This window comes from Zeus faber (assembly GCF_960531495.2).
Source record: "Zeus faber genome assembly, chromosome: 15".
Lineage (NCBI taxonomy): Eukaryota > Metazoa > Chordata > Actinopteri > Zeiformes > Zeidae > Zeus > Zeus faber.
The window spans coordinates 14,871,386-14,884,862 of NC_137194.1; the positions used below are offsets into that span (position 1 = coordinate 14,871,386).

The 13,477-nt window shown below is 45.0% G+C and overlaps 1 protein-coding gene across 1 annotated transcript in view; it reads right to left on the reverse strand.

The window, feature by feature from the left end:
• spryd3 (SPRY domain containing 3) overlaps window positions 1-13,477 on the reverse strand; it is a 45,189-nt gene that overhangs the window by 18,147 nt on the left and 13,565 nt on the right. Inside the window, exon 7 of the mRNA XM_080014623.1 lies at window positions 1,661-1,810. Coding sequence (XP_079870749.1) covers window positions 1,661-1,810 — 150 coding nt within the window. The remainder of the gene's footprint in view (window positions 1-1,660; window positions 1,811-13,477) is intronic.

A 13,477-nucleotide genomic window follows, 5' to 3' on the forward strand; every position in this document is an offset into this window, starting at 1 on the left:
GGCGAGCGGCCCTAGTCAACAGGTGACCACGGGGAAAACTATCATCTTGAACATAAAATATCGGAAAGCTAGTTTATGCCTGTAGCCTGACTATATTTTTGATACTAACAGTTAGCAAACATACCCAACCATATTCTATGAGAATATTAACCTTCTGGAATCATCTTTTGCATCTACCGGGTGATGGGCACTAAATAGAAAGCCTTGAAATGAAGGTGGCGTTGTCTCAAAGACAAAATGTCTTGAGTTTGATCCCTGAAAAACACTGCAAACCCTCCATATTCCTAAATACTCAGGTTTACTGGAAGTCGATTTTGAACGGACTTTAGGTACCATGGGTACCTAAAACAGAGCTAACTCACTCGTATTGGTCAGCTTTTAAAATAAAAAATACAAAAACATCCACTCCTAACATTTCGCTTCAAACGCATAAAGGTTGACAAAGCCAACACCATGACCAGCAGATTTTAGATATGGATCAATGTTGATGGAAACCTCTACCTTGAAGGAAATCTGCCATCGGGGATACCCATACTGCAGCCCCCCCCCCCCCAAGTGTGTGTATGTTATCTTCCATACCGTGCCATTTATCTGACTTGTACGCCTCTCTGTACCTTGTTTCATGACAGGACTCCTTTAAATGTCCTTGAAAAGCGCTGGCGAAGTTTAATCTTTTATTTTTATTATTAATAAGGGGGCAGGGTTTTGACCCTGGGAGATGCAGTGCTGGCTGCTCTCCACGAGCCTTGGCTTTGGCAGTAACCAATATTTCACATTCATAACACTTTCAAGGCTATACTTACAGGGTGTAGAGAAATTCACAAATCATGAGCCCATTACAGTCTGAAAAATAGTTCCTGAGTTGCAGTGTGGAATCAAAGCGGCTGAAAACATTAAACAGGCCTTGTGAAAGAAGTCCATCTATCACCAGTCATTCCTCCCTGTCAAAGACTACAGACCGCTCCTTCAATATTCTACACTGTGCCCACTAACAAGGACGGGAAACGGCTCTGTGCTTTTTGCTTATTACTACCAAGATCCCCAACTGCTTCAACACATATGCTTCGCATCAGAAGGTTGTTTTTCCAGGAATGGCTTGAGAGGAGCCCTCCTCGTCCACTGTCACCCTCTGCTCCTTATCGTGTCTATCAGCCATCATTTGTTCATTCCTCTAAACGCTGTAGTTTTTTTCAGTTTCGTTACCGAAAGCCAGTCATTATAGTGACAGTAGCTCGCAGAGTTCACAGTGCTAATGTCGAAATGGGAACCACATGCACATTCTTTGGAAAAAGAGATGAGGGCTCAAATGAGAGGTGTTAACATTTGTCTAATTGATTTTTCCTCTTAGTAGCGTTTCATCTTTCACAAATAGGCCATTAAAGCTGATGGATAACTGAGAAAGAACGTCAGGCTAATGGCTGTGATTCTATTACGACGATTTAGTACTTTCTCTATTGCTAGGAAACTTCATTATCAACATGAAAACAATACGAAATCCTAAGTGAACACGGTACTGTATGTGATATGAACTGGGATTTCTAAATCATAACTTTGCTATCTATGTGTAATGTAACTCATGCTTTCCTCTGCCAGGGGTTGTTTTTGTTGTTGTAAGGGTATCTAAATAAAACTTTCAAAGTGTCTTTTCGGGAAAGCTTACCCTCCTTGCCAGGCCTAGAGCGATGTAGCACTTCTCCCCGGCGTCAACTATCTCTACTTCAAAGTAGTGGCAGCGGGTACTGAGTGGCTGGCGGGTCTGGGCCAGTCCCACATCCATGATGCTCTTTCCCTTGCCAACATATTCCAGAAGCTGGGGACAGAGCAAGGGGAGAGGGGGTTAAGAAATTAAAATAGTGTCAACTAAAGCATCTTGCTTATACATCTCAAACAACATACTGGTTAACATTTTCCTTTTTCTTCCTCCTTCCACTTCTGGCTGATAATCAGACATGCAACTGCAACATGCAACCCCAGGTGACTAAAATAAATGATTGATGAAAGCTCTTTATATCCTCCCTACTGGAGCCAGGTCCTCCCCTGCACCCACTCAGTGTGTAAAGAATGACTAGCGCTGGGAAATCCATTTGAACCTTCTGAGCAACCCACAGCGACCATCGTGCAAGTTTCAACAGCGACTTGATACCGGATGAACATGAAGATCCCCATCTCAGGGAAATCAGAACAGTCCAAACAGGTAAAGATGGGTTGAGTTCAGCTGAGTAGGTGGGCAGCATTGCAAACCACAACTTTTCTATGTCATGCAAGTGCGCGCGCGTGCATGTTTGGACGTATGTAATGGAGAGGAATACGCCCCCAGTTTGAAAGGGAAGAATTGCAGAAAAAGTGGGGGTGGACAAAATTACTTCTGCATTAAGCCTTTGTGTGTGCGCGCGAGTGTGTAGGTGTGTGCAACCCCACCTGGGTGTGCTTTGTGCCGCTAGCTAGAAAAATCAAGAGCAAACTTGATGGAAACAGCTATATAATGTCTACTTGAAAAGGGCAAATTGAGTAACTCAATTAGGTCATTTCATTTTCATTATGCCATTTTGTTATTCCCTGTTGCTTGGTGATCTCTCAACGTGGTAACAAAAAACTCTGAAAGGCAGTTGAGGCATGCAAGAGATCCAGCCTTTGAGCCTGACTAAAGCATGATATGTATTTGACACACTGCAGGGTCGCAGTGTATCAATTCAGTTTAACACCAGCTTACGTTAATGTGAGTAGATCAAACAAAGCATGGGCGCTGGGTTAATGCTGCCAAACCCTATCCACACTAAAGAAAATACACCAAACAAAAGGGACTGTTATTATGAATACGTTTAGATCTTGCAGTTGGCAATCTACTCAACCAAAACCGTGTCCACTTTCCAACTCCGTTTACCATTCTCAACTTGGGTTGATTTGTAAACACTAAGGTATAACAGACAAGTTTTTTTCCATATGCATACTTGAGTGTGCATATACTGATGTGGACAAATTTGTTGGTACCCTTACAGCTCATCGAAACAATGCTTCATTCCTCGTGAAAAGTGATGAAATTAAAAGCAATTTTCTCATGTATACCTGCATGCCTTTGGTATGTCATAGAGTAAAGCAAAGAAACTGTGAAAAGAGAATAATTATTGCTAAAAAAGATCAATTATATTCTAAAATGGCCTGGACAGATTTGTTGGTACCCCTTAGAAAAGACCCCCCCCCCCCGTCCCCCGGCTACAGAAGATGAAGGGGGAGGAGGATCCCGAGGTGTTCCTCGCTAACTTTGAACTAATGGCCGAGGCGGCCGGCTGGATGGACGGCAAGCAGGCGTGGCGGCTCGTTCCCCTCCTCCTGAGAGAAGTCCAGCTGGCGGTACATGCCCTACCGCTGAAGCAGCGGACGAGTTCGTTGTCGTCCGTAGGGCGGTGATGGACCTGCGCCTCCGGTCACACCCCTACAATACTGCGGGCCGGCCGTTCCTGGACTCCCAGCAGCTCCTGGACACGGCCCAGCAGTGGCTACGACTGGAGGAGCGCTTCCCACACCAGATCGTCGAGGAGGTGGCCACCGAGCACTTCGACAATCTCCTGGCCTGTGCCGCTAGCTGGGTGCGTAGCCACCGACCAGCCTCCCTCCAAACCGCAATAGCCCTTGCAGAGGAAGAGGCCTATGCCCACACCATGCCTACCACACCGGACTGGAGAGGGGCCCACCGAGGGAGCCACGGGGCCTACCGTGTGCCAGTAAGGTTACAAGGGGGTAGATGTCAGGCTTTGTTGGACTCGGGCTGTTCGCAGACGATGATTCAGCAACACCTGGTTCGACCCGGGGCTTTGGTAGAGGCATCTTGTTCGGATATTTTTTGTGTGCATGGCGATATTCACACATATCCAATAGTGCAGCTTGAAAATCGCTATAAGGGAAAAAAGCATATGGTAAAGGCTGCGGTTAGTTCCCGCCTGTCGCACCCCCTGATTTTGTGTAAAATTTGGCCGGGTTTCGAAGTTTTATTGTAAGAAGCAGGGGGGTGCGCTCATGTTCTGTAGGCATATGCGAGCGTTGCGCGGCCCACGGCGACGCAGAGATCGCACCAGCAGAGGTCACCAGGGCGGGGCCTTTGAGCAGGTAGATAAAAACTATGGCGTGTTCACTAACCCGTATTTCGCGGTGATTAGGGAGGGATTATATAGAGTGAACCATGAGGCTCAGTCAGGAGAAGAGGTTACACAATTGTTAGTCACCAAAAAACGTAGGGATTTAGTCTTCCAGGCGGCTCATTATAACCCGATGGAGTGAGAAATGGCCGGGCATCTGGGCTGATGTGCGGCAGCGCTGTGCTGCTGATCCCGAGTGTCAGCTGGTGAATCCACTGGCTATTCCCAGAGTGCCGTTGAGGCCCCTCCACTTAGTCGAGACTCCGTTCGAGAGAATCGCTATTGATCTCATCGGGCCATTAGACCTGAGTGCTCAGGGCTATCGATTTGTGTTAGCCCTAGTGGACGACGTGACCCGATACCCAGAAGCAGTGCCGCTGTGCAGTATTACGGCTGGAGGTGTGGCGCAGGCGCTGTTTCAGGTCATCTCCTGGGTTGGGATTCCGAAGGAAATCCTGACCGACCAGGGCACTTTGTTTATGTTACGCAGACTGTGCAAACTGTATGGGTTACTGGCCATCTGCTCAATTCGGACCAGCATTTACCACCCGCAGACGAACGGCCTGGTCGACCATTCAACAAAACATTGAAAAACATGATCGGGAAGTTCGTCCACGATGACAGCCAAAATCGGGACGGATGGCTAAACCCTGTTGTTCGCGGTGCGGGAGGTTCCCCAGTCCTCCACGGGGTTTTCCCCCTTTGACCTACTCTTTGGCAGGAGACCTCGTGGCGTGTTCGACCTGATTAAGGAAAACTGGCAGGAAGGTTCCAGCACCAGTAAAAACAAGGTCCAGTACGTCCTGGACTTGAGAGCAAAGCTACACGTGGTAGGGCAGGAAGCATGGGAGAACTTGCTCCAGGCCCGGGAACGTCAGCGGCGTCTGTATGATAGGGGGGTTTGGTTAAGACAATTCTCACCGGGATACAAGGTGCTAGTTCTGCTCCCTACGTCAAGCTCTAAGGGCCCTTGCCAAGTGGCAAGGGCCCTTAGTGGTCAAAACGCTTAGGGGAGGTCGATTATGAAGTCGAATGCTCAGCCGGGGGGTCTGCCCAAATTTCCCACCTAAACCTCCTAAAAGAACGGAGGGAAGGCGCGCTCGTAGCACTGGCCACAGCGACGATTGAGAGGGAAGAGTTGGGGCCGGAGGTTCCAAAGCCAGCAGATCGCACCGTGGCCCTTTTAAGTGACCATCTCTCTCCCGGCCAGAGTGCAGACGTCGTGGCGCTCCAGTGGCACTTTGCCAACGTGTTCTCTCCCCTGCCTGGCCATCCGCCCCTCATACTCCACCATGTGGAGATGACCCCGGGGGTGAGGGTGCGCTCCCGGCATTATCGCCTGCCCGAAAACAAATTAAAATTGTGCAGGCGGAATTAGAGGTCATGCTGGACATGGGGGTATTAGAGGAATCTACGAGCGAATGGTCCAGGCCCAACTCATCGTGATAGTGGGTAAGCCCGATGGGTCGGTGCAGTTCTGCGTAGATTACCGGAAGATGAATGCGGTGTCAAACTTCAATGCCTAACCGATGCCCCGCGTCAACGAGCTTCTCGACCAGTTAGGTACGGCTCGTTTTTTTACGACATTGGATTTAACCAAGGGGTACTAGCAGATTCCCTTGTCCCAGCAGTTCAAGGAAAAATCGGCCTTCACCACTCCGCAAGGCCTTTACCAGTTCCGAGTACTTTCATTCGGGTTGTTTGGTGCCCCCGCAACCTTTCAGAGACTCATGGACCGCATCCTGCGTCCGCATGCAGCATTTGCCACTGCATACTGAGATGATGTGATTATTCATAGCGATACCTGGGAGCAGCATCTGCAGCATGTAGACGCAGTGCTAGTGTCCCTGAGGTGTGCGGGGCTCACCGCCAACCCAAAGAAGTATGCGGTTGGGCAGAGGGAGGTACGGTATCTGGGGTACCACTTGGGGGGGGGGGGGGGGGGGGGGCTGCTCCAACCGGAACCAGGATCTTCTTGCTTTGAGCAGCAGTGCAATGCCCCATCATGCAATATATACACACACACACACACACACACACACACACACACACACACACACACACACACACACACACACACACACACACACACACACACACACACACACACACACACACACCACAAAAAGTTAGGGATATTCGGCTTTCGGTGAAATTTCAGGATGAACCTAAAATGCACTATAACCTTTACAGGTGAACTTAATTTGACCTTCTCTAAGCCTTTGAATGCACATGTCCAACTGTTCAATGTTTCAGTACTTTTTGCACAACTTGCTGTTCTCTCACAAGGAGCTGAAGACCAAAATTCACAACAGGTGTTTGATCCATGAATCGACCAATACATTTCCTGGTTCAATTATAATTGGTATTTAAACAGTCCTCTTCATCATGCTGTTCACATTTTGACATCATGAGACCAAGACGACACCTAACAACTGATCAACAGTACATCGCCATTGTGAGGCTTCAAACAGGATGTTGTCAGAGGAAAATGGCCACTGAGCTTAAAGTGTCACAGAGTGTTATCAGCAGGTTGCAACAGAGATACAGAGACTGGAAGAGTCACAGAAAGGCATAGAAGTGGACGTCCTTTGGCCACATCCCACACTGATGACTGCTTCATTGTGAACAGTGCCCTGCGGAACCGGATGATGAATGCCACTCAACTCCAGGCACATTTAAGGGAGGTGAGAGGCACCCAAGTGTCACGTCAGACCATTCTAAACCGTTTACATCAGCTGGTCTGTGTGCTAGACGACCTGCAAGGGTACCTGACCACAGACCAGGGAGCATTTACGCCGGGCGAGGCACCAGTGGGCCTCGGTGCTGTTCTCTGATGAAAGTCGATTCACGTTGAGCAGAAATGATGGCCGCCAACGATGTTGGCACCAGACGAGCCTTTGGTGGTGGTGGTGTTACAGTGTGGGCAGGTGTGTCTAATCAATACAGAACTGCCCTACACTTTGTGAATGGTACAGTGACAAGCCCATACTACCTGAATAACATCATTAATCCAGTCATTGTGCCCCTGCATGAACAACACAGGCCTCATTTCATCTTCATGGACGACAATGCTCCAGCTCACCTCGAAATCGCATCATTAGGGAACGGCTGCTGGAGACTGGGGCACCTCAAATGGAGTGGCCTGCACTTTCTCCAGACCTGAATCCCATAGAAAACCTATGGGATCAGCTGAGTCGCCGTGTAGAAGCTCGTAACTCTGTACCCCAGAACCTGAATGACCTGAGGGCCGCCCTTCAAGAAGAGTGGGGGGCCAGGCCTCAGCAGACAATAAGTCCACTTGTGAACAGCATGAGACGTCGTTGTCAAGCTGTAATTGATGCTCAAGGGCACATGACAAGTTATTGAGACATTTTTTGTTGTGGTATAGCCACCACTGTTGTTGGCTTTTGTTTCAATAAATTGTTTGAGATGAGGAAATCACCATTGCATGCTTCTACTCAAATGCTCTACTTTCATGATATAATATCACTGTAGCGTGAACTTTTTACATTTTCCATAAATTTCACCCAAAAGCCAAATATCCCTAACTTTTTGTGAGTAGTGTGTGTGTGTGTATATATATATATATATATATATATATATATATATATATATATATATATATATACACACACACACACACACACACACACACACACACACACACTTATCAATCAGTTTGAATTGGTTGAGTGATACGGATGTTCTTGTGTTGGTCACAGATACCACAAAAATCAGGTGGGTGTGCAGTACAGAATTCCCAGAATTCTCCTCAAAAAAGTTGATGTTGAGATGTGTCTGTTACTGGAACTCTGAAGCATTTATTTGGGCTGTAGACTCAAGTGCACTTAATTGGTGATTTCTGAGCCTGGCAACTCGAATAAACGTATCCTCTGCAGCAGAGGCACTGTAACTCTGGGTCTTCCTTTGCTGTGGCGGTCCTCATGACAGCATGTTGTTTGTGAACACACACACACACACACACACACACACACACATACACACATACATAGACACACCCACACACACATATACATATACATATACAGACGTGGACAAATTTGTTGATACCCTTACAGCTCATTGAAACAATGCTCCATTCCTCCTGAAAAGTGATGAAATTAAAAGCAATTTTCTCATGTATACCTGCATGCCTTTGGTATGTCAGAGTAAAGCAAAGAAACTGTGAAAAGAGAAAAAATATTGCTAAAAAGATCAATTATATTCTATAATGGCCTGGACAGATTTGTTGGAAAGATTATAAATAATTGGATTATAGTGATATTTCAAACTAACTGTTTTCTTTAACTGGTATCACACATGTCTTCAATCCTATAATCAGTCATTCAGCCTATTTAAATAGAGAAACATAATAAAAGGTAACATAAAAGATAAAGGCTATAAGACCATCTCCAAGCAGCTTGATGTTTCTGTGAATACAGTTGCAAATATTATTAAGAAGTTAAAGATCATGGGACTGTAGCCAACCTCCCTGGACGCGGTCGCAGGAGGAAAATCGGATTGAACAGAAGGATTGTGCGAATGGTAGAAAAATGGCCAAGGACAACTTTCAAAGAGGTACAAGCTGAACTCAAAGGTCAAGGTACATCAGTGTCTGATCGCACCATCCATCGCCTTTTGAGTGACAGTGGGCTCCATGGAAGAAGACCCAGAAGGACTCCACTTTTGAAAGAAAAACATAAAAAAAGCCAGATTGGAATTTGCTAAAATGCATATTAACAAGCCATAATGCTTCTGGGAGAATGTCCTTTGGATTGATGAGTCAAAACTACAGCTTTTTGGCAAGTCAAATCGGCTCTATGTTGACAGACGAAAAAATGAAGCTTTCAAAGAAAAGAACACCATACCTACTGCGAAACATGGAGGAGGCTCGGTTATGTTTTGGGGCTGCTTTGCTGCATCCGGCACTGGGTGCCCATATTTTAGAAGCAGTAAAGATTTACAGCATTGGCCTGTGCTTTCGATCTGCACAATCATAATATAGCTAAGCAACGTTCCAGCTTCAACGGTCAATTATATGCTGTACATCAACCACACAATTTATTCTAGAAATGTATAGATTCTCGGCGTGGAAATTTATTCCAAGGTATACGACCACGGGAATTTTAGACTATACAGAGTTTGTCTCTAAAATGTGTCTGTTCAGACTAATGTGGTGACATTAACGGGGCAGTATTTTTTATTCTGTTTTAATTCTCAATATTTGCGAAGGTTGGCAACATGTATGTATGTTACAGAACAAAGGAACAGAGTACTTAAACAAAAAAAAACACAATAAAACAACCAATATTCTTCAATGTACACTGAATGCCACTGGTAAAAGAGTTAGTGACAAGTGGCTGGTGGGGGGTTAACTACAGCTAACACCAAGGCAGCCAAGTAATGCAACAGGTTGCAGAACTATCAAGGTAGACAATAAATGTGTAATGTTGGGAAAAGATCTCAGCCATCTTCTTGAGCTTATGAGTGATACAACCCCTACACAACTGGTTTATAACCACCAGTCACAAAAAGTAACCCTTGCCCATTGGGATAAAATGATCCCATATTTAATTGAAAAAGCTAAACCTAATAAAAAGCCATGACCTTAACATCTCTATCATTTGTTAGCCCCCATTAGGGCAGGACAATATAGCTAGATGTCGCCTGGGTCTGGTTATCGTAACATCATGATAAAGTGTTATCCTTCCCTGGTCTATTATCTTGGTCTAAATATTTATTCTATGTAAATATTTTATGAAAGCACCAAAATTTGGAACATGATCAATAGCAAGGAGAAAATACTGTGAAATTGGATTTTGTCACTATCGCCCAGCCCTAGAGACCATCCTCTCTAGTGTCATACTCATCCTCAGCTCTGATGCCCAGACAGCCTCGCTTTCTCCTGAAACGGATGAGGAGTCAGTTTCAGTGTGATGAGCACTGACCAAATTTGGAACATGATCAATAGCAACGAGAAAATACTGTGAAATTGTATTTTGTCACTATTGCCCAGCCCTAGAGACCATCCTCTCTAGTGTCATACTCATCCTCAGCTCTGATGCCCAGACAGTCTCGCTTCCTCCTGAAGCGGATGAGGAGTCAGTTTCAGTGTGATGAGCACTGACCAAATTTGGAACATGATCAATAGCAACGAGAAAATACTGTGAAATTGTATTTTGTCACTATTGCCCAGCCCTAGAGACCATCCTCTCTAGTGTCATACTCATCCTCAGCTCTGATGCCCAGACAGTCTCGCTTCCTCCTGAAGCGGATGAGGAGTCAGTTTCAGCGTGATGAGCACTGACACACCTTTTGCCGCCCGCGCCCCCCCCCGCTGCTGAGTAATGGAGGGAGAGAGACACAGGAAGAGAGATGTAGCCTTGGGCAAAGTATGCTTCGCTGACGCTGCTGACAGACCCACCTCTATCACAACCCCACCCCCCCACAACACTCCAGCCTCCCAGCCTCCTTCCCTCCCACCTCTAATTTGGGGTGGTGAGAGCGGCAGCGTGCGGGGCCATGTTTTGTTGACCTGCTGCCTGGGAAACAGCTGTAACGCCCAGAGAGTGGTCTTTCCAGTTTCCTGTCACGCCTAATGGGGGAACATACAGAAAGGTGAAACTGAAATGAGGGAACCTCTTTTATGCGGTTTCCATTTCTCCACCGGGCTCGGACCTGCGTTGTGCATCTCACTGCACTTCCTCAAAGTGTTGATGTAAAAATAACAAGGGAGTCTTTTCTTGTTTTTTTTTTTGTTTTTTTTATTGCCATTACTTTTTTTTCCATTTTGTAATTATTATTGTTTTCAGCTAATTATTACTTATTGTCATGATTGGTTTTATGTATGCCTGTCTCCATCTATTGCAAAACGATACATTTCAAGTTTGATAGCGGTCTTTGTCTTAGCTATTTATCAGTTTTTGATCACTGCACATTTTTAAATTATAACCTGTAAATTTGTGAGGCGAAAAACAAAAGTACGATAATAAAAACTATGTGTGCAAAAAGTTACCCATAATTAGGAAAAGGTTTTTAGCTGGCCTTGTCATGGAGAAAGGGGGCTCAGATTCCCTGATCTAATGCATCTCTCATTTTAGTTGGATGCCTTCCACTTGCTAAATCTGACTTGTCTATCAATTACTACGTATTTTCAACATTTATTTTTTATTGGCCTCATCAAAGTGACTGTTATAATACCGCATGCACTTACTGTACAGGCTTTGCTCCTTCTACAGGGGCCAAACAGCGGATAGGTGATGTTTGCGCCAAAGGCATCCACTAGTCCTGAATGGCATTAAAACGACTACATAAACCATGTCATGGTTTTGTTTATACTGCAGGGAAAAACACTACATTCACCCCTTCCTCACAGCCGTAAATCACCTGGAACATAACCGCTACAAGTCACAGCCGCCTATTAATTAAAAGTTGAGACATATTTAAAACACTCCAATGATGAAAATGAATGCTCATGCATCCAACAACAACCTTAAGTCATAGACCACAAAAGAAGGTTCTTAAGTTACCTCACAAACATCATATTGGCAGGGAAGGTAACTCCATGTTTTCCCCAAAGACCGACCCTGTAACAAATGAATCACTCAACATCGCTGTGGCCTTATGACATGGGAAGTTCTTGTTGCAGGATTGGCCTTGTCTAAACGGGGTTTGGGAGTTCAAAGAAGCACTCAGAACAATATGCAAATCAAAAACACACTGTCATTATGGCAGCAGAAAGTAGTACACGGAGTGAAGTTAGGTGACCGCCAAACCCAAATGCTGCAGAGCAACAATGACAGCCATTTTGTTCTGAATGTGAAGGCACTGAGTTTCGACGAGGCAAAACTAAATATTTATTTCATCATACCATTCACAGCAACAGACAGCTGCTCCTTTGTGGTGTAATAACACCATACTGCTGTGCTTTTCTTTGAATACTGGGAGAGTCACCAGCCCTCCCTGGGGTGTTGCCCCGTGCTCACAACTCAGTCACCAGACTTGTGAAACTTGTCTTCTGTGATGCACTTCATTTCATTATCACTCTTAGCCCTGATAGGCGGATGTTGCCCATCCAGACTCATCGCTCTAGTGCCAGCATGTACTGCTACCAGCACAGATTTATTTGGAAGAGTACAAGGTCATAAAACACAAAGGTTTTACAGATAGGTTGTCAATGGTGGAAATAGCATTAAAAATTATTCCAGGAGAGGGGTGCCATGAAAAGCTGGCAGAGTAATATATGTACAGTATATCAATAATGAACAGAAAGCACTATTCAGAGGCTATAGTTCACAAAAAAAAAAAAGATTCTAAAGTGAAAAAATGATTTTATGCGCGCGCACACACACACACACACACACACACACACACACACTCACACACTCACACACTCACACACTCACACACTCTCTCTCTAAAAACACCTTTGACTTTGCTCCAATTTTGCATGAGTTGAAGTAAAAAATTCTGGATTTTTCTCGGCTCACCAAGAGCTTTATGTCTTTTGATTGTGGCCCAAAAAAACATTCATCTGTTGTTTGAATTTTGTTTAATTTGATAATCCATCTACAGGTGGACAGGTGCGGCATGTTAATATGCTGATTCAACAGCATGATCAGTACACAGGTGTTCCTTATAAAAGGGACAATAAAAGGCCACTTGAAGGCCTTTTCTTGTTACAGTTTTTACAGTTAGAGTTTTTGTTTCGCAACACAACACCACAGATACCTCAAGTTTTACAGGGGCGTACGAGAGCTGTAACCAGAGACATCAATGTCCATTTCTCTACAATAAGGCGCATTCGACACAGTTTCAGAGATTATGGCAATTCTTCCATTGAGCATCTTTCGGCTGCTCTGGATCGGCGCATACGACAGCGCCTTACTCTTCCCACCAGTATCCAACAACTCCCCACAGCTGTAGCAGAGGAGAGGGACAACATTCCACAGGTCACAATCAACAACCTGATCAACTCCATGCAAAGGAGATGTACTGCACTGTAACAAGAAAATGGTGGTCACACCAGATGTGGAAATTCTGTTCCACACACCTTCCTTGTTTTTTTTGGGGTACCTGTGACCAACAGAAGAATATCAGTATCCCTAAACAAATTGTTTGATAAGAGCCTAATGAATCGATTTCAGTTGTCCGATTCTCATTTATAATTTTTTTCAACATAATATCTTTGGAATGGTAAAGTGTATCGTTCATATTTTTAAGTCTCCAGGAAGAACCATTGTCCACTTTCATAATATAAAATAACTCCCCTGACAACCTTTTTATGTCCCAAATACAAAGATATTAAAGAATATTGGTATGACCCCAAGAATGAATCCTCATTT